The sequence below is a fragment of the Lissotriton helveticus genome, chromosome 7 (assembly GCF_964261635.1).
Source record: "Lissotriton helveticus chromosome 7, aLisHel1.1, whole genome shotgun sequence".
Classification (NCBI taxonomy): domain Eukaryota; kingdom Metazoa; phylum Chordata; class Amphibia; order Caudata; family Salamandridae; genus Lissotriton; species Lissotriton helveticus.
In genome coordinates, this window is record NC_136068.1 from 1,694,541,040 (window position 1) to 1,694,566,959 (window position 25,920).

The 25,920-nt window shown below is 45.8% G+C and overlaps 1 protein-coding gene across 1 annotated transcript in view; it reads right to left on the reverse strand.

The window, feature by feature from the left end:
* LOC144769642 (uncharacterized) overlaps positions 1-25,920 on the reverse strand; it is a 1,000,462-nt gene that overhangs the window by 21,100 nt on the left and 953,442 nt on the right. Inside the window, exon 51 of the mRNA XM_078653818.1 lies at positions 9,810-10,190. Within this exon, the coding sequence (XP_078509944.1) occupies positions 9,810-10,190 (381 nt within the window). The remainder of the gene's footprint in view (positions 1-9,809; positions 10,191-25,920) is intronic.

Here is a 25,920-nt window from a genome sequence, read left to right on the forward strand (position 1 = left end):
CCTACTACTGGTATATATATTAATAACGATGTATGGAAAAATTGTTTAGCTTCTAGGTCTTTCATTTAGATAGTCGTCCAACAGAGAGGTGCATTTTTAAGATGGCTGTTGTTTATAAAACACTCACGCTATTATAAGCTTTCTGTGTGGATTGCCTGACCTCAGCGTCATCCGAATAAAGCCCCCATAATAATAAAATGAATGTAAGTATTTCTTGAAACCCTAATGTCTCTGAATGTTGTATTGAGTTTAGGGTGGAGTCCCTTAGAATGTATATGTATATTATGTCTCTGCTTCCTAACTTTGGAATAAGCATATATTTGAATGCCCATTGTTTTTTGTTTTTTTTTTTTAACGAGATTCCGTTCTTGACGTTGTACTTAGGCTTTTCTTTGGCTTCTTTACTATTGGGCTCTGTTTCCCTTACAATCCTGAAGTTCCGTTAAGAAGCACGGACACTGCCTCTCTCGCAGGGCTGCTTGGCTCCTCCCACTAGAGCTACGTCAGACTCTAAAAACTAAAACACGAACAAAGCCAGTACCTTAAATCACAGTTTGACAGGCTGGGATTGGAGGGGTGCACAGACGAGAGTCAGACCAGTATACATTTGGCTATGGGCATGTGATAGGCTTGTGCCCTAATAGGCCCGTAGTGCAGGCAGTCACAGTCATGCATGTTACAATACTGTCTGTCACCTCCTTACCCACCTTTCTCATCAGCCTGTCACAGTCTCACCCCTCTTCCATGGCGTTACTTTCCTGCTCTGTTAGCTCTTCTCTCCCATTCCTTATAGCTCCCCAAGCCACAATTCCCCTCCTTTCTCACTATTCAGTCTTTTCTGACTCTTCATAGATATTGTCCGTCTTTTTCTGTCCTAACTCTCCTTTTTCCTGCCCCTTCTCTCTAAAAGTTTTTTACACTACTGCTTCTCACACTCTGCCGGGCCCCGGGGGAAGCAAAGTCGCAGACTAGTCTTCCCCCGGGGTTATTCGCGCAGGGGATAGGACAGGCAGGGGAAGGGGAGGAGTTAGGTGGGGGGTATAAAGCACAGGGGAGGAAGGGGACTTCCTCTTCCTGTTTGCCTGGCATTCGGGAGGGTTTTTAGCGAAGGCCACCCACCCGCCCCACAGTTGGGGTTGTGTTTGTGGGTAGGGTTCTGTGGCGTGCCAGTTTAGGCCAGAGCTGCGTTAGGCGGTACTTTGAAGGGAGAGGGGGGTCAAGAGCGGGCACTCCCATCCCTGGGGGGGGGGAGTTTGAATGGCAGATAGAGGCATGACTGGAAGGTCACAGGATCTGGCAGGATGACAGGTGATGGATGGATATGAATGAGGACGGTATGGGGCATGGAGTGGTTCTGAGGGTGTAGAATGGGTGAAGTGTGTGATAAGAGAAGTGTTCTGAGGGGCTTGAAGTTATTTATTGTTGATGTTTACTGTTTGTAAGATTACGCAGCCTGGTCTAATAAATGGCCTTTTACGCTTAACACTGCGTGGCCTGTTTATTGCGCGAATGCCATGTGCTGAAGAAGCTGGCAGCAGGCGCTCAGAAGGATAGTGCCTGGAAGGACTGACCATATTGACAGAGTATAGTTGCTGAAGGGCTTAGGAGGGATTTGTGCTTTCTTCTAGTAACCTAACAGCTCGGCAGTGGCTCGAGCCCCGGGGGACCTTGGGTAGAGCTAGGCTCGCACCTTCAGTGACTTATCTCTGATGTTGCCATTCCATCACAAGGGAATTGTCACAGCGAGAAAACCGATTTCTGGTTTTAAATGATCCAGTTTTTTCTTTGATTACAGTGCATAAGTCGCCAAGAATAGGCACAAACTGAGATATTTTAGGTAATTTTATTTCCAAATTAAGTGTTAACTCAAGATTGCTTAGACGTCAGGTTGTTTGAAAATAAAGTTGCCTACAATTTCGTACATCAAACACAACGGAGTCAGGAGGCTTTGAAGGCATTCCCAGTACATCCTCCATGGTTAATAAAATGAACACAACAGAACTGACTGCCTATTGTGTATGAGAAGGAATACAATGGGTAAAGCCCTCACCCATCTGGTAGGTGGCATGCTTCATCCTTTGTCCCCTCCTTGCACTGAACCTGAGGATCTACCCACCAGTTACTAATGCCAATGAATTAATAGAGAACTTATGATGGCTTTTTTTAATTTAGTATTTTCAAATATGCCACTCAGTGGCGTAACGAAACTTGACGGGGCCCCCCTGCAAAGCACATGGAGGGCCCCCCCCTGCGGCGTGGCCCACCATGACTCCCCGGCGGCGCGGCCCACCATGCCTCCCCGGCGGCGCGCGGCCCACCATGTACCACTTTGCCCTACCACCCAGCGCCCAGGTGCTACGGACAAGTCCCTGAATCATACATTAATCATACATGCTGCTACCCAAGTTTATGAATATCGAAAGCTAGTGCGCCAGTCCGTCATGATTTATGAAGTCAAAGTGCTGTTATTTACAATTCAACGCTGTTTTGCCATCACTTTTAAACAAAAGGGATTTTCGTTTAAATGCGTCTTATCCATTCTCATCAAAGTTCCAGTTTTGACACAAGGACATTTCTCTATTTTAAACATTTCTCCAGCTTTGCGTGTACCATAAACTTTTATCAAAACTTTCAAAGCGTCATTCCCAAGATTTCCCCAGTTCATTATTGCTGCTTCAGTTGCATGCATGTGTTGGTGCCCCTCCTCGCGCGCAGCAGCGCACCTGGAAGGACCTCATCAGCTTAACATTCTGGTTCTGCGCTGGTAAAGCAAAAAAAAACCTTGAAACAAACATGCACTCACCAGCATGTAGAGCACAGCGACTGTGACCATCGGAACTCGTTGCTGCTCAAGCTTACATACCTCAAAATCACTTGAGTACCCGTTCCAATGAGATAGGGAAGAAAGCAAGCACTGGCAAATGCCATTGAGTTAGACTTGTGTTTGCTGAAAGGTTTTAACAAGCTTCACTGGCCTACAGCAGGGTTACAGCATGGGCGTCAACAGCTTAAGCTTCCCTAACACGAGGAGCAAGAGCAAGCTAGCAGACAATAAGTCCATGCAGTAGAGGTGGAAAGCTTCGTCTCTCACCTTACCCCTCCCACACACACACCAGGTACAACGCAGATGGCAGCAGTGCAGTGCCCTCTTCCTCACGCACAGAATCTCCTCTCAAAATCAAATAGCTAGTAGTAATGGTACGTGCCTCAGTTGCGGTGACAAATGTAATGTTGCAGCGGCGATGGAAGCTTCTCCACTCTCCCCCACAGTGACAGAACTGTTATGAATAGGGCATCCGCCATGCAAGGATTCCTTCCTCACTACACACGTGCAGCAGAGCAGCAGGTCATGTCTCCCAAAATTGCCCTTCCTACTACCTTTATGATTGTTGAGTTGACACTGGGGCCGGTCCCCCGTGCTTATTTGAGGGGTCTGTGATTTGTGAGATAGTGTAGCGGGCGCTGCGCTTGCTGCAGAGGGGACAAGCTCAATAAGTGATACATACATGCACTATTTTAATCAGATGTGTTATTGTGATGGTAGATTCCATCTCCCTCGCCGTTCCGCTTCACATCACTGTGACTGATACCCACTGTTCCCCAACCCTCCAAGCCTCTCACCATTGCTGACTTGGGAACCCACAGAACAGATAACGAAACTCTCTAAAGAACTGACCCTTCTCTTCCAAACAGACCCAGCCTCGGGTGGGATTAAGACATCTTGAAATTGACTCCCCCTCCACCTCGCGATCTCTCATCCTCGGCACACGCCCCTCCTCCGCCCCCTCTCTCATAATATAAATCTCCACTTTGTTCTTGCCAACGTTGGCTTTCAATCAGCGTAATTGGATTGATGGATTCGCCTTATAAATATCAGCATCCGCATCGCAAGACTACAGCTCTCGGAGCTAGCCAAGGAAGGGGACGCCGACGAGAGACGTAAAATGCCATTTCACAGTGTCTAATATTAGACATCCATTCCAGATGCAGGGAGTCGGGACAGCACCCCCAAGGTCAAAATACTTTGTTATACTGTTTGGACAGTAGACTTTGGAACTAAGACGAGTGGAGTGGACCTCTGGAGGCCACGCCGGTGACGGACTTACTTCGAGTTCAGTTCACTGTTTGGACGGACAGTCCTGAGCGTGGGCGGGCCTGGCTTCCTTTGTCTTCGTTCTCTGTTCTTGACTATGCGCGCCCCTGATGCCACACGCCACACCTTACTCTACGCGCATTTTGCGTGTGACAGTGAGCTCGTTGTTGCGTAATGCGCATGTGTTGTACCCCTGGGGCTGCTGCCTGGCATTGGTCACCACTCACCAGCCAGCCCTGCCCCCGCCCCCCACGCGCATACGCGGCGGCGGAAAGTGAAAGTCTCTCGGACTGTCGTGAACAACAAGTGTGTGCGCGCTGGCTGCGCCCGCGCGCACCCACCCTGTCCCTGCTGCGGCCCTGCCGCCGCCATTTCATAGATTCGAGACGAGTGGCTGCTGCCTGCTGGCTGTGGACTGATAACAATAACTGCAGTGCTCACAAGAGTCAAAAGTGCCTCACTCTCAGACACTCACACCTCACCCCCCCCACACACACACACACACACACACCAGCACCAGGTACAACGCAGATGGGGCAGTGCAGTCAGTGCCCTCTTACTCATCTCCTCTCAAAATAGCTATTAGTATGGTACATGCATGCCTGAGGAGAGCCGCAGGCCTCAGTCAGTGGCGCCCGGTGACAAATGTAATGTCGCAAGTCGCAGCGGCGATGCAAGCTTCGTTCTCAGAGTCTCAGACTCTCACTCTCCCCCACAGAACTGTTATGAGAATAGCCTTCTGGCTTCCAATCCTCAGTCACAACACACGTGCAGCAGCAGAGCAGCACCAGCAGGCCAGGTCATGTCTCCCTCCAAAATTGCCCTTCCTTCCTACCACCTGTGTAATGTTTGACTGTGGGCCAAGGGCAAATTCAAAATACATGATGTTTGGCCTCCTTCTTGCATCCTGCCCCTTGCCTTAACCTAGTTCACCCTCAGATCTTCTTCTTGTATCCAGCCCCTGCTTTAGACCCAGTCTACCCTGGCACCCTCCTTCTTGCATGATGCCCACTCCCCTTCACCCAGTTCACCCTGAACTCCTTCCTGCCTCCTGCCCTCTCCTCCTAACCCAGTCCACCACGAACCCCTCCTTCTTCCACTCCCCTTCTTCTAAACCAGCCCCTCCCTCATACTTGCAATCTCCCCTCTTGAGAATTTACTTCATCATCAACCCTCTACTTGCATCCTGACCCAGGCCAGTCCACCCAAACCACCCCTTCTTGCATCCTTTCCCTTCTCCTTGACCCAGGCCACCATAACTCCCATCCTCTTGCGTCCTTCCTCCTACAGTCCACCCGAACCCCTCCTTCTTGCATTCCCCTCCTTTTAGCACAACCCCTCCCTCATACTTTACTTCACCTCATCCCTCCTCTTGCATCCTGACCCCCTCCAATCCACACAAACCCCTCCTTCTTGTATCCTGCCCCCCTCCTGCCCCTCCCTCAGACATAATTGCTGTTAATCGTTTACCGTTCACAGATAATTCCATCCGCTCAATTTCATTTGAATCTTTTTTAAGGTACTTTACATTTTCAAGAGTAAAGATTTGAGAAGAGATAAAACATCTGAACGAGCAGCTTATGCCAACAAGCTGCCCTGTTAGCCACCGAAGCTACCGAATCCTGCACCAGAGAGCCTATGCAATGTGTTCGCTGTCATCACTGAGACTGACCCCACGAGCTAACGTCAGAGCTTACTGCACTGCATGCACACACACATAAGAGTCGGGGACTCGGAGCTCTTCTGTCGGTAAGCAACCTGTTCCAAAGACAGAGCATAGCTGCATAGGGCAGGGAGTCTGCACACCTCAGAGGCAGGGCGCTCCTCTGTCAGCTACACACAGTCCCCATAGCACACTGCAGGACCCAACTGTGCTCATCGCATGCACACATCAGAGGCGGGAATCTTCCATGTTAGTAAGAGTCACTGTCTACAGAGCCAGTGCCAGCCCAGAGCATATCAGAGTGTGTCTGCACACCTCAGAGGAAGGAGTTCTGCCAATAACAAACACTCCCCAAGGCCAGAGCCGGAGCATTTCACAGTATATCAGAAGAGTGAACTAACTTGGACCCTGCAGACTTACTTCGGAGTTCGGACAGTCACAGTCGAGAGGCTGAGCGTGGGCGGGTCTGGCTTTCCTTTGTCTTCGATTCGAATCGAAGTTCGTTGTTCTCTGTCTTCTTCCGCCGGTGATTATTGCGCAGGACAGACAGTGTTGTACTCCCCCTGGGCCCGGGGCCGGCTGCCTGGCATTGGTAACCACTCACCAGCAGCCAGCCCTGCCCCCGCCCCCCCCCCCCCCACGGCACGCGCGCATACGCGCAACGGAACGGAAAGTGAAACTAAGTCAGGACTCACCCTGTCCGGCAATTTCTTTTCATAGAAGATTATTCGAGACTTTCGAGAGGCACAGGCAGTGGCGGAAATAAATTAATAACTGCTAGTGCCTCACTCACACTCAGACACTCACACCCTGGCCGGGGCCCCCCACCATTTCGGACTTGCTCTCTCTGGGCCCCGGCCGGGGGCCCCGCACCATTTCAAAGACTCCTCTCCCGTCCGGGCCCCCGCACCACCATTTTCAAAGGCCGGGGCCCCGCGGCCCGCACCATTTCAAATACTCGCAGGGGCCCCGGCCGGGGCCCGCGCTCCCGCTGCGCACCATTTTAGAGCCTACACACAGAGTATTGTATGACGTTAGGAGGGGCCCGGCCGGGGCCCCCCGGAGCGCGTGGCCCCCCCGCAACGCGGTGGCTGCGGGGGCTTGTGTTACGCCCCTGATGCCACTCTTTAAACAATGTAGGTGTGAGGGTCCCACTAGCGGAACTTGCATTTTTCTATCTATACAACCTTCCGAAGAGGTTTAAGTGGCATTCATGAGGACGAGGTCACCCTCTCTGCACTAATAAATATAAAAAATCAAAAACATGTAATTTACAAACTGCTTATGATGAAGTGTACTCAAAGATGTCAGGTATGGTCTTCTGTCGTTGAGCACAGTGTGTACGTAAAGAGAAAAGTCATCTGACAACCATTCGTTTCCAAACAGGATGTCGTGGCATTAAAAAAAAAAGCAAAACTAATGTGTTGCATCACATGTGAAGGACTCAAAAATAAAGGGAATGATATGCTCCCGACACTCCAATTACAAAGTGCACGTTCACGCTGGTTATTTTAGCCTACACTAGATCATGACCCATTTTGAGACACCCTCCGAGCTGGAGAATTGGATCAGGCAGTAGCGGCTCCTAGAGGGAGTGCTGCCGGGCGGTGACACAGGGTGGGGGAGGTGCAGGCTGAGGGGATAGTAAACTCCGGATTATGGCCTAACCGAGGTAAATATACAAATAAATAAATAAAACAAATTTTGTTGCGCGCGCAATGAAATTAGTTTTATTTATTTATTGGTACCCCCGCCCAGTGTCACCACCCGGCAGCACTCCCTCCAGGAGCCGCTACTGGGATCAGGGCTCTAATGGATATCTTTACTAACTTTATTCCTTCCTATAAAAAACAATAGGTAGTCAGTTCTGCTGTGGTCATATAAAATGTCTTACAACCTGTGTTGACTCTTAGTTGTTAATGCACGGTAATCAAGGAAAACATCTTGATGTAAAAGATTGGTTTCCTGGCTGGAACACCTCATGAAAATGTGTCTCTATGTAAAGATGTGTTCATTCACAAGGAGAGACCAAGAGTAAAGTGGTCCTAGTTGCAATCTCCCAAATACAATCAAAAAGGTGCTGCTAGAATTAACTTGCCACAATAGACATTCGGGGGGAAATCAAAGATTTTGAAGTAGACGCCTCACCCACTTAATAGTGGCATGTTTTATCATCGCATCTGTCCACACCCTGGTACAACTAGCGCGGACTCAACCAAAACAAACATTTGCAATGCAAATTGGTATGAAAGCACTTGTAACTTGAACTGAATGGAAAGAACGCTTCTATAGGAGACTCTACAACTCTTGGTGTACTCTATGATTTTATGCTCTAGGCTGGCGCTGCTTCAAGCTACTCCATTAAATGATCCTCTCGGACCCCTTTTAACTCTTGGTGTGCTCTGTGATTTTCCACTCTAGGCTAACCCTGCTTCAAAGTACTCCATTACATGATTCTCTCAGACTCTTTACAACTCTGGGTGTACATTATGATTTTCCGCTCTAGGCTAACCCTGCCTCAAGCTTCTCCATTAAATGATTCTCTCGGACACTCTACAACTGTTGGTTTACTCTATGATTTTCCTCACTAGACTTGTTCTGCTTCAATCAGCTGCATTAAATGAATCCCTTGATACTCAATCTTCATTCACTTTTTGACCTATTTTGTATACAGCAAATGGTGGTTGTTTGTTGGACACGCACACGACTCTGCCAAAGGATGGAAATTACAATGAATCTACTGGGTTGTATGTTCTTACAATGCATTCCGTTGCAACGCATGCCTTTACCACGCATGCGTTACAACGGAATGGTTTTTCAACGCATAACCTTTTCCTCTAATTCTTGCGTGGTGACGTCGTACGTCGTTAAGAGGAAGCGGAAGTTTCTTTCCGTTTCCTCTTAAACGACGACGATTGCCTGCACATTATGACGTGATTTCAGGTGAGGTTTTTGTTTGTGGGGGAGACCCCCCAAGTCCCTTTTGTTTATTTAGAACCTTTACCACATATGCCTTTACTACATACCTCGTAGTAAAGGTATGCGTGGTAAAGGCTTTTGTGTTAACCACGCATGCGTTGTAATGCATGCGTGGTTAATGTATTCATGGAAACGGCCGCGTTGTAGTGGCCGTTTCCCAATCTACTGCAAACGTAGTCATTTTAGGGGATAGGTAATGCGTAGATTTATATTTCAAAGGCAGTTGCATACTTTACTGTCAAGTCATAGTTTCTGCCCAGCTGACTTAAGGCAGAATTGGAGACCAGTTCGCAGAGAACAAAGCGGGTAGAGACAAGGAGTGTGCCAAAAAGACTGGTCTTCAGTAAGGAGCGGTAAAGGAGAGGAGGAATATTTGGAAAGAAGAAAAATTGACAGGCAGTGGTTGGAAAAAGGAAACATCCATAGAGCAGCGGTGAGCAAAACAGTGCCAGGCAGGTGATGGGTGGCATAGATGGGAAAATAATCCCCAAAGGGGGAGTTGCCATGGCCGTAATAGTGGGTCCTGCGAGACTGTCTATGGAAACAATTACAAACATGGGACTAGACCGAGTTAACAATATGGGGTTAAGAGACACCCCAGTGTCTTACAGGAAAGCCCCGGCTTAATTTAAGAAAAACCTTGAGTGGTATACACCAGGTAGAACTCTGCATTCAAGTGCAGAGAGACTGGTAAAGGTTGCTACTTTCAAACTTGCCACCTGGGGGTAATAAGCTTTTTCCCCAGTCACAGCTGTTCAACTGAACCGTTTGCCACCTGAACTGAAAATAGCTTCTGCACTCCCTGTTTTCAGGAAACAACTCAAAATCTGGATTTTTAATCAGTGATCTCTTACACATTACTCAGGACACCTTTGACTCGTCTCTACTCCGCATAGCGCCAAGACGCATCCGGACATTCATACGCTTTAAAAGTTACATCATTCATTAATTCGTTCAACAATAATATGGATAGATTTTGCTACTACTACAGGTAGCGTCAGGGGTGAGCCATCACCAGCCAAAGAGACATGCCTGACAGCGGTATGAAAGGAGAGTGGTCTGTCATCTACTTACCCAAGCGCTCTGGCTCTTAGAGATTGATATGTGTGCATCTCGGAAGTAAATGTGGACAAGTTGGGCCATCTTTTCACCATCTGCATTGCAGAGTTGGAAGTCGACAACAACGCGGAACCAGGCTTTGGATGTGTCATCGCAGAGTGAGGTCACCTCATAGGGTCCTTTGCATGGCACCATGCCTGACATGCCGTCAAACGAGTTGAACCTTGGTCCTGGGGTCATAGTGCATTTGCCTTCCTTCCGGAAGCAGCCTCTAACGCCTTGCGTCAACGTGCAGAACTCGCCCTCTGCACAAGATAGTGCCTCACAAAATACACCTCCGGCTGCTGAGCACGTGCATATCTGGCTGCAGTCAGGTGAGACAAACGATTCGTCCAGCTGGAACAGAAAATAGTACAGTGTCAATATACAGCAAACATGATGGTTGGGACTAATGAAAACTGGTCAGATAACCAGGGCCGGACTGGGAACTGAAAGCAGCCCTGGCAAATTTTGCAAGACCAGCCCCCGTCCGGCGCGTAGCAGACCAGCCCCCGTCCAGCGCGTAGCGAGCGAGCACAGCGTGCGAGCCCGACGACCACTAGGGGGATTTGGGGGGGTTCTACCCCCAAGAAAAATTTGAAAAACGACAGACCAAAATGGTGAATTTTACAGCATATTTTTCATTACATATTTAAATTGTATCAACTTTCAAAGCACAGTAAACAGTAGATGATGACCTTAAAGAACATCAGGTTACCCACCCAGTCATATGTATTCATAGGCATTCTTTCAGAGAGCACCAAAAATAGACACAAGTTTGCGAGAATGTTCTGTACATTGGTCATCGAACGTCACGTCCGGTACATGCTGTGTTTCAACAAGTAACTCCTGTTGTGCACGAATCCTGGACGTTTTTTCTCAGGCAGGAAAATGTAACATGCATTTGGTTAAAACCCTATGGTAGGGTGACCAACTGGCATTGGTGCAAATTCAGGACGGTGAGTGTAAAAATTCAGGACAAAGGGTCAAAATTCAGGACACAAATTCAGGACAGCAGGCCAAAATTCAGGACAAAACTTCAGGACAATAGGTACGTTTTACAGACACATCAGAGGTCGCGCAATAGTATATAAGTAAGCCCAGCCATTTCCAAACATATTCAACCATTTGCAAACCTATCCATCATGTATCCTTCCATCTATCATTTCACTCATCCATCCCTTCATCCATCCCCTCATCCATCCTTTCACTCATCCTCCATTATCCATCCATCCACCCTTTCACCCTACCCATCTGTACACTTATCCATCCACTCTTCATCCCATCCATCCATTCACTCATCCATTCAGCCATTTCACCAATCCAGCCATCCTTTCACTTACTAATCCTTCATCCCATCCACTATTTTAGTCATCCACCCATCCTCCCTTTCTCTCTCCATCGACCCTTTCACTTAGCCATCCTTCCTTCCATCCATCCATCCACCCATCCATCTATCTACTCATCCACTCATGAATCCATCCATTGACCCTATCACTCATCCATCTATCATTTCACTCCTTCACACATCTATTCATCCTTTTGTCCATCTACCCTCCCTTTCACTCACTCATCCATCCTTACATCCACCCTTTCACTCATACGTCCATTCATTCACCCTTGCACTTATCAATCCAGCAATCCATCCATCATTTCACTCATCCACCTACCCTCCCATCATCCACCCAACCATCCACCCACCCACCATCCACCCACCCACTCATCCATCCTTTCACCCACCCACCATCCTATCCACTGATCCATCCTTTCACCCACCCACTATCCACCCACCCACTCATCCATCCATCCTTTCACCCACCCACTCATCATCCATCCATCCACCAACTCTCCATCCATCCATCCTTTCACCCACCCATCATCCATCCGTCCTTCCCCTCATCATCCATCCTTCCCCTCATCATCCATCCTTTTCCCTCATCATCCATCTATCCTTTTCCCTCATCATCCATCCATCCATCCTTCTACCCACCCACTCATCATCCATCCTCCATCCATCCATCCTTCCCCTCATCACCCATTCTTCCCCTCATCATCCATCCATCCATCCATCCATCCTTTCACTCACCCATCCATCCATCCTTCCCCTCTATCCATCCCCTCATCCATCCATCCATCCATCCATCCCCTCACCCATCCATCCATCCCCTCACCCATCCATCCTTCCTTCCCCTCACCCATCCATCCTTCCTTCCCCTCATCCATCCATCCTTCCCCTCATCCATCCATCCTTCCCCTCATCATCCATTCTTCCCCTCATCATCCATCCATCCATCCTTTCACCCACCCATCCATCCATCCTTCCCCTCTATCCATCCCCTCATCCATCCATCCATCCCCTCACCCATCCATCCATCCCCTCACCCATCCATCCTTCCTTCCCCTCACCCATCCATCCTTCCTTCCCCTCATCCATCCATCCTTCCCCTCATCCATCCATCCTTCCCCTCATCCATCCATCCTTCCCCTCATCCATCCTTCCTTTCATCCATCATTCCCCTCACCCATCCATCCATCCATCCCATCCATTTATTCTTCCCCCTCATCCATCCATCCATCCATCCTTCTCCTCATCCATCCTTCCCCTCCATCCATCCATCCATCCTTCTCCTCATTCATCCATCCTTCCCCTCATCCATCCATCCATCCATCCTTCTCCTCATCCATCATCCTTCCCCTCATCCATCTTTCCCCTCATCCATCATCCAGCTACCCTTCCACCCATACATCCAGCTACTTACCATTTTCTCTCCATCCTTTCCCTCACTCATCAATCCATCCATCCTCTCTCATTATCCATTTATTCAATCTTTCATTCATCCATTCACCCTTTCACTAATACATCCAGCCATTCACCCAACCCTTCACTTACTTACTCGCCCACCTTTCCATATTAATTTTGAGCTGAGCCCTTTTGAGAAGAGGCCCATCAAGAACGTCACCCTTGCTGCAGGGACCGTTCCAGGACTGGGACAGAAGCCACCCAGGGCAGAGACAGGATCCACCACAGGGGGGGACAAGAGCCATCACAGGTGGGGGTGGACTGGAGCCACAACATGGGGGGGACTGGAGCCATCACAGGCAGGGGAGGGGGTGGGGGGGTGGACTGGAGCCACCACATGGGGGGACAGGAGCCATCACTGAGGGGAGGGCAGGAGCCATCACAGGAGGGGGAACAGGATCCACCAGGGTGGGCACAGGGGTGGGCATGCAGTATTCAAGTATCATCTTGGGCTCCTCGCCCCCTCCTGCACAAGACAACGAGAAGACAGGCTCTCTGTCCAAAATGCCATCCCCCCACTGTGATGTACAGTACTTACAGGAGGTACTCTAAGAGAACTGATTGAACTTGATTGACCTCCATACTTTGTTAATCAGTGTGGGTGCGATTGTGCCATTTCTTTATTTTATTACATTATAGACTGCATGTTTGAAGAACCGAGGTTTGCTTACAATTTAGTGACAGTAATTACGCTCAGAACCACGTGCTGCCTCGGTGTAATCAGGGGTGTAATCTGGCCGAGTCTCGGATGTTTGGGGCCCTGGGTAGAAATGGAATGTGTGAGCCCCCCTCTAAATAGCAGAGACATGACACATTCAGGGCTGTTTGCATGTGAATAGATGTCGCTGCTCCTGAAGTTGCAACCCCTCCCTCTCAGTCACCTTGGAAGCACCTCTTAACAGGTCATCAAGGGCTGGAGGTGTGAGGGTTGCCCCCCTCCCTCTCAGTCACCTTCGAAGCACCTCTTAACAGCCGGTCATCGAGGGCTGGAGGTGTGAGGGTTGCCACCCCGCTGTGCAATGTTGGCTGCAGTCTGATAAATTAGTTGTTTAACTATTATTTCTTATGCTGTGAAGCTAGCAGCTAACGTAAACTATCTCTTTACTCAAATGATTGTTATTACTGATATTTATGATTCCCTCTTCTTCACTGCTTTATTTTGTCCGCGAGCAAGTGTCACTCATAGTCGTTGAAATGTCACACATAATTTCAGTGAAATTATCAAAATCCTGGTCACACTCACACATACTAATCTGAAACCTTGGCAGCTATGAGTCAGTCACGTCCACACTGCCACCAGGGGCTGGTGGTCACGTGACGTAGCGCTGGAGAAGCAAACAGCGCAGCGCTGCCTGCTTCTTTACTTTCAAGTTTCTCGGGGGGGCCAGGGCCGGGCAGAAATTAAAACTGACTGACTCACTCACCTCGGTGCCGGCGGCCTGCTGTCCAGTGTCTGCTGACTGCTGTTGGTGGTGGGGTCGGTCAGTGTCGGGTCACGGACGGTGGCACAGGCACTGTGGCAGAGGGGGGTCGGGCTACGCCTAGGCGGCGGCGCTAGTAGCCAGTCCACTGCCAGAAGCCAGCCATTAGAATAAAATTAATTTATGGGCCTGGGCCTGGGCCTGGCGGGACTCTCCAACTCCGTGCGCGACTGCAGACTCCTCTTGTCAGTCACGCGCAGGCCTGCCAATGCGCATGCGGGAAGGAGGAGAATTACACCAGCCGCACCTAGAGAGGCGCGCCGCGGCCCGCGCGCAGACGCGGCAGAGGAGGGGGCAGGCATAATTCTGCGCGCTGCGCACAGGCACCTCCCCCCTCATCCTCCATTTGTTTATTGTTAGGTAACGGCCCGGTTTGCATGCACATACTGAGGCTTGCAGTTGCAGCGCTTGCTTGTGGGGAGGGGGGGTAGTGACAGTGTTCGTGCACGGTGCAGACGGTGACCTGCATGCATAGAGTGAGTCAGACACAGGATGATGTGCGAGTGCGGCCGTGAACAAAGTGAGTGTCGTGACGCACGCTGCCGGGGGCAAAATCGGCCCCCAGACACAAAACCGGCCCCCTTTTCGGAAACAGGCCCCCAAACCCCTCCAGCCGACCCGGGGATTGCCCGGTGCCCGGACTCACCAGTCCGGGCCTGCAGATAACCCGTGCACAAAGGCAGCTGTGACTCGAGCCACATCCAGCAATCAACCTCCACGCTCAGCACACCCTCTCAAATCACGCTAATCATTACGAACCAGCCTGCCACGGATGTCATTGCAGTTTGGATTCTAAGGTAGTATAAAGCCACCTGTATAAAGCAGCAAAGTCATTAAGTACTATTCCACCGATATCTTACACTTGTGCATTCGCAAATGCACTCTTGGGTAGGTGTTTCCGATTTGCTGGAGTGTTCCTGGAATTCTTTGTACATTTTAAGAAGTCGAAACTCCTTACTTCCTGGAAATTTCACCAGTAGATTTATATCCAACATCCTGAGGTAAAACTTGTCACAGACACATAGGGTTTGACAACAGGCGTGACTATCTGTGCTCATTCCCTCTACTCATGAGCCTCCTCCCCCTGGGACAGTGATTATGAATAGTAATCCACACTTAGGGGTCGATTAGGATCGCGGACGGACTTGAGTCCGTCCGCGACCCCTGAGGAGGAGGGAACGTCCGCATGGGCTGCGGCGTTCCCTCCGATCAAATTAGGATGTGACCGCCAGGGTGGCGGTCACATCCTCCATCTCTAACATTGCGGCGGGTGCAGCTTCAAGCTGCATCCGCCGCAATGTAAAAAATCCATGCACAGCATTTGCGTGCACAAAGCGGCAGGCACCGCGCGGTGCCTGCTGCATTGTGCACGCAAATGCAGGGGGGTACCATAGGTACCCCCCATGTGCACCCCCCACCCCACCTTCACCCAGGGGGCCCGCAACGGGCCCCCGAAGTGAAGGTCCGTATGCTTTTCCACGGCGGTAAAGTCGCCGCGGAAAAGCATATATTTTCAGACATCCTAATATGCCTGGCGGTGTCTGATAGACACCGCCAGACATGTTAGTGCTTTTCCGCCGCGGTCGCCTTCCGACCGCGGCGGAAAAGCGGCGGACAGATTATCAGACCCACCAGCCATCCTAATTTGGCGGTGGGTCTTTGGAGTCTCCGCCGCGGTTTTTCCACATCCTCCAGGCCGGCGGACACTTCCGCCGGCCCGGAGGATGCGGAAAAACCGCCATCCTAATCGGCCCCTTAGTCAGTACTAACTCTTTGAAACAGAATTAAATGGTGTAATTCCCAACATTTGGCTGAATCATTAATTCAGTGAAATTGCTTTAAACACAATGGGGCATATTTAGAAGGCCCTATCGCCATCACACCGTCACTTTTAGTGACAGTGTGATGGCGATAAATGCCTCGCCTTATTTACATGGCAGTGTTAAGCCACTTAACATGGCTTAACCCTTCCTTGTAAATAAGGGCCCCTTTCACGCTATGGTTAGCATGGAAGGGGTGGGCAGTGGGTGTTTCGTTGGGAGTTCTATCGCAACACCCATTGCTTTTGACGCTGCCCCCTATGTACAAGGGTGGCGTACATAGGAGGCAGCGCCAAAATTAAGACAAGGGAAATCCTGGTCTAAAGCTGGCGAAATGAGGAGAAATGCATTATTTCTCCTCGTTTTTGCTTTTTCCATGTGTTCTGCCTTGTGCAGCCATAACGAAAAAAAACAAATTGCCATGGATTTCTTCATGTACAGGAAGGTCCCCCTTCCTGTACATAAACAATCTTAAAAGAAAATGCCATTTTGTGACTTTCATGTGTGCTGCATTAAGCAGCACACATGAAAGTGACACAATGACATTTCAGGATTGTTTATGTGCACCTTCCTACACATAAACAATCCTCACCTGCACGCAGACACCCTTGCACTATGGTGTAAGGGTGCCTGTGTTTGCGCTACACTGCTAAGTTATATAACTATATCCTACAGCCCTGAAGAAGTTACGAGTTTTGGAATGAAACACATTGGCTGTGCTTTTCTTTTTAGGTTGAGCCTAGGCAGCGAATGCGCTATCTGCGAGACATGCTGTATTCTGTATAACTCCAGACATTTTCCTGTCCTAAGAAACACCTTGAAAGGCGGATCAAACATGATAAATCATGTGCATGGTACTGAACCTGTTGCATATATAATTCACCCGGATTTTTTGAATAAAGGGTGTGGACTATTGGTGAATTGGAAGAAATATGCCACTAGTGAATCGGCAACTGTTAAGGATAGTCTTGAGAGCACTAGAAAAGACTCTGGTCCTTGATCCGAAACGGTAAACAGACAAAATATCGACTACAAAATATCGAATGGACATAATATCGATTACAAAATATAGGCTGGACAAAATATCGAATGGACAGAATATAGACATCAAAAATATCGTTTTGAAGGTAAGAAATGTAATATCGAATTTTAAAATATATATAGTCAAAATATCAAAGTACATAATATAGGTTAATAAAAATATTGAACATTTAATATTATCAAATTTTTATAGTGTATTTTATGTGTTAAAAGTGTTAATTTATGTTATAATGTAATTGTACCGCTTTGGCTGCCATAAGTGTGGCAGGGTATGCTCAGACGTGAGTCCCTTGCTTACTTTGCCACTGGATTCAAGCAAGCCGGGCTGAAGATGGCTGGAATGTCAAAAACCGGTCCTCGGAAGCTTGTTTCCGGTCCAGGGAAGGCATGGCTTAGCAGTTCGGGCTGGACTGTTCCCATGAGGCACAGGGTCAGACTGATTTGCATATAGCCATGTCTGAACTGGGGTGGCAGAGTGGGCTAAAGAATGGTGATGGATCAAACCCATATCTTTTGACTGGGTGTGAGTGTTTGATTGGTTCAGATGCTCCGTCCATCACCACCCCCTTTTGTACCGCATAATGTAATTTAAGCAATGAATTTAATGTTATTTAAATTTGCGTAATTTAATTCTGTAGCGGGTTGTGGGTTTATAGGGGAATAGGGTGGGAAGTAATTTAATTATATTTAATTAAATATGTACATTTATTTATTGGTATTTATTTATATTTAATTGTTAAATAATTGTTATTTGGTAAATAATTACATTTTAATTGCCAATTAATTTTATTTAATTGATTAATTGATAATTATGTTAATTTAACTAATTTAATTTTTGTAGCGGGTTGTGGGTTTATAGGGGAATAGGGTGGGAAAGTAATTTAATTATAACTAATTACATATGTTAATTTTTTTGGTATTTATTCGATTTAAATTGTTAAGTAACTTTTTAATAACTAAATAATTAATTTTTAATTAGTAATTAATTAGTATTAATAGATAAATAATTGTAATGATTAATTTAAATTAGTATTTGTAATTAATTAATTATTATATTACATTAAATTGGTAATTACTTGTAATTATTTTTTTAATAGGTATTAATATGTATATTTTTTTAAATAATATATGAAGTATCTACTTTCCCTACTGTTGCACTCACTGGAGTGGGAATAGTAATTTTTACCCCTACGCTATCCAACGCTTTCCCTACTGTTCACTCTCTGGAGTGGGAATAGTAATGTTTACACCTACGCTATCCAACGCTTTCCCTACTGTTGCACTCTCTGGAGTGGGAATAGTAATTTTTACCCCTACGCTATCCAACGCTTTCCCTACTGTTGCACTCTCTGGAGTGGGAATAGTAATTTTTACCTCTATGCTATCCAACGCCTTACCTACTGTTGCACTTTCTGGAGTGGGAATAGTAATTTTTACCCCTACGCTATCCAATGCTTTCCCTACTGTTGCACTCTTTGGAGTGGGAATAGCCATTTTTACCCCTACACTATCCAACGCTTTCCCTACTGTTGCACTCTCTGGAGTGGGAATAGGTATTTTGACCCCTAACCTATCCAACGCTTTTCCTACTGTTGCACTCTCTGGAGTGGGAATAGTAATTTTTACCTCTACGCTATCCAACACCTTATCTACTGTTGCACTTGCTGGAGTGGGAATAGTAATTTTTACCCCAACCAGTATACACTAAAAACAAAATGGAATGTGGTACCTGCAAAGGGGAAGAATGTTGTTACTAATTCCCGTGAGTGGGGACTAAATCTTGAGAATAGGTTCTCAGCCCTCTTCAATTTAAATGATTGTGACTGACTTCAAGGGGGCAAACGTTCAGTATCATTTGACGCAAAAACCCAGAGATTCGGCCCCCAGAGTGTTCATAAAAGAAGTGAGGTTGCCCATTTGAATCCTATAAGTATTTTGGCGCAGACAAGTTTAGCGTTACCTGTAAAGGAAGTGCCCTCCCCTTCGATCTTAACTCCTGATGCTCAACTCGATCTCCCACCCGGGATGGGGAATCTAATATCTTGGAACGTGGCAGGGCTATGCTCCAAACTAGATTGTGGGGACTGGCTAAGCTTTGTCAATTTATATGATGTATGTATGTTTCAAGAGACATGGGCATGTAAACCTGTATTTGCGCTGGGATATTTAAATGTTTCTGTGCCAGCAACAAAGGGCTCGAAAGGGAGACCAATGGGGGGTCTTACAATCTGGGTTCGACAAACCCTCAAACTTAAAGTAATAAATATTGAGACTAGTCATAATGACATCCAGTTAATCAGGGTAACCAGTGACGAAATAGGGTCATTAGATATATATAATATATATGCTAGAAACGTTAAGGGTGCTAAATCTGATGTCTTAATTGCATTGGGTAACCTCCTTGATACATTTTCACCTGACAACAGGGTGGTGATAGCAGGCGATTTTAATAGGACGTTCGAGCCCCTGGTCTCAAGCGAGGTTTCTATTGGAGCAGAAGAAGATTCCCAATGGGGTATTCCTGTGTTAGATTTGAAGCCAGTTACTCGATGGACTGAGGAAATTATTGATCTGAATGCACTGTGCCTAGAAAAAGGTCTGAGAGCTTTGAATGGACGTACAGTTTCGGATAGAAAAGGCTCCATGACCTTTGACAACGGAAGACACGTAAGTAGGATAGATTATGTTATCTGCAGCTTACTACTGTGGTCATCTGTCCGTGATATGGAGGTCGTTATAAGACCAGAGAGCGATCACAATCCTTTATGTGTGGTGCACAAATGGTGGGCCGTGGAGTCAAATCTTACTTGTTTCAACACTCCTGCTCCACCCGCCCTCATCCCAGAGAATAACATGCGTAGGCTTAAATGGGATAGTGTTGTGACCAATGAACAAGCTATTGAAAATATTAATTACGATACTGATCAAGCTATAGCTGCTTTTGAAACAATTTGTGTTTCCCCCTCTGGCCTGAAGGAAGTGGTTAACATGATACTTTGTTTTCCAAGATAAAAAAACATTTCCTGAAACCTGCTAGGCGAAATGGGGCCAGAGCTAGTCAAGATGCTAAATGGTTCAACGCAGAATGTAGGGCTGCACGTCTGGCTCTAGGGCAGGCCCTTAAAAGGAGGCAAGCTGAAAGCACTTGTCAAGCCAGAAAGAACTACAAAGCTTGCATAGTGAAAGCTAAAAGAGCATGGGACGAGCGTCACTGGTGTAATATGAAAACAGCAAGTGATAGAAAGGACTCCAGAGTGTTCTGGAATATCATTAAATGGGGTAGTGAGCGAGTAAAGGAATCCCCTAACAACAATGTACCTCAGGAAGCTTGGGTAGAATTTTTTAGCTCGCAGTACGCTCTTAATACACAGATTAGTGGGGAGGACAGTACTATTAATATGTCTTTTTCTCATGGTAATCTTTTTAATGTTCAAGAGATTTTGATTGCAATAAATACTGTGAACAGAGGACGCGCACCTGGATAAGATGGCGTCCCTGCAGATATTTTTTTAAATGACAAAGAGCGGTGGAGTAAATATATCTATTTACTCATCAATTTTATTGCCAAGGGTGCTGAGGTCCCAGCCTCTTGGAGAGGAGCAGTTATTGTTCCTGTGTTCAAAAAGGGAGACCGTGCACAGCCGGGTAATTACAGGCCAATAAGCCTTATCGATACAGTACAAAAAATAGTCGGCTGTGTGGTGGTAAACAGGCTCCTAGATTGGGCAGAGGACAACAACATCTTATCACCGTATCAAGCAGGATTTAGAAGGGCAACTAGTACGGTAGACCAAGTGTTCCGCTTCCAACTGCTTCAGTGGAAGACTGTGGTCCTGGGGGGAGGCAGCCTTTATGCAGCATTCGTTGATTTGAAGGCTGCCTTCGACCTGGTCCCGCGGGCTAAACTGTGGCAAGTTCTTCAGAGTCTGGGGGTCCCTGAGGAATTACTGACCTTGGTAATGCGATTACATGAGTTTACTTTTGCCAAAATACAGTGGGGTGGGCACGACATGGTTACAGAGGAATTTCCAGTTGAAAGGGGGGTCAGACAGGGGTGTTCAATGGCCCCAACCTTGTTCACTCTGTACATAAATGGCGTTGTCCCCCGTATGATAACAGCTTCTGTAGATGCTCCTTCTCTCTCAGGGTTAAAAATCCCTATATTAATGTTTGCGGACGATACGCTTATTATGTCGAAAACGCCTAGTGGTTTGCAGCGTGCTCTGTGTATTTTTGAGAATTTCTGCGGGGAGCATGGGTTAGAGGTGAATGCTACCAAAACCAAACTCATGGCTTTTAAACCGCATCGTAGCTGCAAGCCTAATATCATTATGAATGGGAGGCCTCTGGAGGTGGTAAACTCATTCACATATTTAGGAATTCTCATTGCAGATAATAATAGATGGAGCCAACATATAAATACAACCACTCTGCGACATAAGCAATTGTCAGGTGCCATTAATATTGAACATAGGAAATCCTTGACCAAACCTGTTAAGCCAGCTTTATTGGTTTATGGAGCAAAGGCTATAGGCTCGGCACTTTACGGTGCAGAGATATGGGGCTTTGGAAAATTGAACTCCTTACAAGGGTCAGAAAATAAGTTCTTAAGATTACTTACTGGTACCCCGAAAAGCACTCCACTCCTGCCTTTAAGATATGACCTTGGCAGGAAGCAAATCAAGGATCTGGCCAGACTACGTCCAATCTTATATTGGCGACGATTATGGACAACCCCTGAGCTTGCGCATTATGCCGAAGGTTTTATTGATGTCATTAAGGCAGACTGTTTTCATAGAATTAGTTGGCTCAATACACTGAAGGCATTACTGTTCGAGCTCGGGCTAAGTTCATTATGGCTGGACCCAACAGGTGCATCATTTCCCACCAAGTCTGCCCTCAAAATTATATTCTTGGAATATGTTGCTAACAAGAGTTTGAGTAATGTGAGTAATGGGTCTATGTCCGCTGGATTCCTAGAGGTAAAACTGTACCCGGTTTTGGAGCCGTATTGGGATATTGTTTCAAAGCCGGGTGACAGGAAGCTCCTATTCCAACTGAGAGCGGGAGCTCTCCCTATAAGATCTTTGACAGTCAAATGGGGCTCAGGGGGGAGTGACATCTGCCCAGCCTGTGGAATGGGGAAGGAAACCATAGGACATTTTTTGTTCTCTTGTAAAGCATATTGTGCTCCTAGACGAGCTTGGTTAGCCCCTATGTGTAGGAATCTTGGCACAACTTGCAGTTCTGTTGCACTGCGCATTATACGCACAAGCCAATTGACATGGATATTAATAGCGACAGCTAAATATATTGGCTGGGCTTCGGCAATTCGGCAGAGACTGCTAGTCAATTAACTATTCTCTGGGTGAAATTGCAGAGACTGCTAGTTATTTAACTATTCTCTGCCTGTAAAATCTGTTTTTATAAAATCTTTTTAGTTTATAGAACAATAATGAACTTGATAGATATTCAGAGACTGCTAGTTATTTGACTATTCTCTGTATGTAAAATATGCTTTCAATGAAATTGAAACCGCTCGCTCTTTAAACTGTATATACCTTTTATTGTATAAATCAAATCTCATATAAATTCTATTAAATCTTTCTGTAAATACTGCGAGATACTGTTTTAACCAAATGTACTGTATGTATTTAGTAGTGCTTTGTAAATGTGATTGATTGCAAATTTAATCTTATCTTAATATTGTCAATATTTTGTGTTTGTCTGCTTTTATGAGTATACACTCGAATAAAGCACTTTTGAATTGAAAAATTGCTTTCCCTACTGTTGCACTCTCTGGAGTGGGAATAGTAATTTTTACCTCTATGCTATCCAACGCCTTACCTACTGTTGCACTTTCTGGAGTGGGAATAGTAATTTTTACCCCTACGCTATCCAATGCTTTCCCTACTGTTGCACTCTTTGGAGTGGGAATAGCCATTTTTACCCCTACGCTATCCAACGCTTTCCCTACTGTTGCACTCTCTGGAGTGGGAATAGTAATTTTGACTCCTACCCTATCCAACCCTTTCTCTACTGTTGCACTCTCTGGAATGGGAATAGTAATTTGTACCCCTAGGCTATCCAACGCTTTTCCTACTGTTGCACTCACTGGAGTGGGAATAGTAATTTTTACCTCTACGCTATCCAACACCTTATCTACTGTTGCACTTGCTGGAGTGGGAATAGTAATTTTTACCCCTACTCTATCCAACGCTTTCCCTACTGTTGCACTCTGTGGAGTGGGAATAATAATTTTATCCAACCCTTTCTCTGCTGTTGCACTCTCTGTAGTGGGAATAGTAATTTTTACCCCTACGCTATCCAACCCTTTCTCTACTGTTGCACTCTCTGGAGTGGGAATATTAATTTGCACCCCTACGCTATCCAAAGCTTTCCCTACTGTTGCACTCTCTGGAGTGGGAAGAGTAGTTTTTACCTCTACGCTATCCAACGCCTTATCTACTTTTGCACTCTCTGGAGTGGGAATTGTAATTTTTACACTTCCGCTATCCTACGGTAATAATATTGGATATTTTTTAATTATATTATGTTACTATATATATGTTTTAACAAATATGATTGTAAACATTTGTTTTTATAACTGTAATTATTTATTTAATTAATATAAGGTAATTTAAGTATTTTAAGTATATTTTAGTAATTAATTTTTAATATTAATTTATTTTAACATTGTTTTTAATAAAGTCGATATTTTTATAAACTATATTTTTGTAAACAATATTTTTACTCGATATTTTTGTACTTACCTGTTTGTAGATACAAAGTCGATATTTTGTCTGTCGATATTTTTTCGCCAATATTTTTGCTAGTCGATATTATGTCCCTCGATATTATGTCAGTGATCCATCTGAAACATTGACTCAGAATCACAAAAGACATCCTTCTTACTCCAATAATCTGTTTTTTAACCCAACACAGTCACTTCATGTTTTAATACAAGTTGGTTATGGTCACTTCACTGGGATCACAAATGACACTTATTTTCTATTCTTCAACTATTGCCTAAGCATTATAAATAGATTGTGTGGTGTGTGAGTATGTGTTTTGATAAAGATATCTGGATTTACAAAAAATATATTGCTCATTTCGGATGAAGTGAGTACTAATCAATACACTTCCCGGGCTACTTTCCTAAAATCTATTAGGCAAATACTACAAATGTTGAATGAATTTAGACATTTAGATTATATTATTATTCTTTTCATGCTCATAAGAGAGTCATTGCAAAAAATCAGATACTTGCAACAATTATAATAATTTTCTTTAAATGAGTTCCTTGTAACCAATTATTCCTACCTAAATAGTTATTACCCAGTTCACATGGACATAGGGGTTGTTCTTGTGTTTTTGAAGTATTCAGTACAGGACTTTGATCCCGTCTGTTGCTTACCACCGGTAGACTCCAGTGTCACTCTTCTTTGCTGCCTCCTGATTGGTCTGTACAGCCAATACACCACTTCTGTTCCTAGCTGAGGAGTACCAGCCAAGCACCGATTAATTGTACTTGATTAGTACCCGTCTGCTGCGATGCAGGTACCATTTCGTCTACCCATTCCCAATTCCCCATCCCTCTTTCCCAAGGTGTGTATTTAATTGGACAAGCTCCGATGGCAACTTGACATTTTCTTTTACTGAGAGTTTTCTTGGTTTCTTATTTCATCATGCTACGCACCACTGCAATTCTTTCCATGCACGGGGCAACCCAGCAGCCACTTTCACAATTCAGCCACCCTTGATGTCTCGTTGCAGCCATGTTTAATTTTAGCACAAAGCTATGGCTGCTGACAGCATCACAGCTTTGAGGTGCTGCACTCCTACACACACACTCACTAAACTCCTGAAGCTGTAGGGTCGAACCAAGGAGAGGTGACTTCTGCTAAGACCAGTCTCAAATGAGATCTGAGACACTCTTTTTTAATATCTCATTTTCTGAATATGTTTTTAGTGCATAAGTCATGAATGTGTTGACCTTCACATGAGAGGTAAAGCGTGAAATGCACTTTAAATGATCATGGGTTATTCCTTTGTATTCGTCTTTGTGAAATGTTGGTTATAAGAATAGTGATTAGTTACGTGTTGTTGCTCAACTCGTTGATACTAGTCTTCTTGACCTTGGTAGTATTACAGGTTGAGGTGGCCCTGTCTGGATGTAACCCCTGGCCAAAAAGGAAGATCATCCTGAAGCCATTCTGAAGCCATCGGATTACTTCAGATGAGCTATTCCTGTAATTATCTGGGGAAGTCATCCCAAACCATCCTGAAGTATGCCCACAGGGCAGAATATTTAAATGAGATGACTCTTACTGTATTCACAAAAACTACTCTAGGATGGTGTTCCGATGACTTCCACTGGCAGAGAGCGATTACCTTTTTACAACTCCACAAATATTAATTGACAACTTCAGGATGATTGATAATTACTCCAGGATGGGCTCTAGACAATATAGGGTTTACTGTGGATTATTCTAGGATGATTCTACAACAATTTCAGGATGACAGTTGATTATTCCTGGATGGTCCTATTACCGCTTCAGGATGGAATTTGGTTACTCTGGAATGATCCTGTGACAATTTCAGGATGAGTGTGAAATGAGCATGGATTACTCAGGATTATGTTAGGACAACTACAGAAGGAGAGTGGATTACTAAACAATGACTACATAAGGACTTTCATATGATTGTGAAATACTCTTGGGGGATTTTATGCCAACTGCAGATAACTCCCAGATAATTTACTGAATAAATTAGAGCGGCTGCGGATCACAAGTAAATCATTATGGGTTGGATTACACCTTGACAATTCCATGTTGCAAGCACATAATTCGACTGATCTGGCCTCTTGCTTATGGAAATCTGTGCTTTGGACGCTCAAACCACTGAGCTACTTTAGAAAGTTGTGATACAGCTTGTTTTTCGCC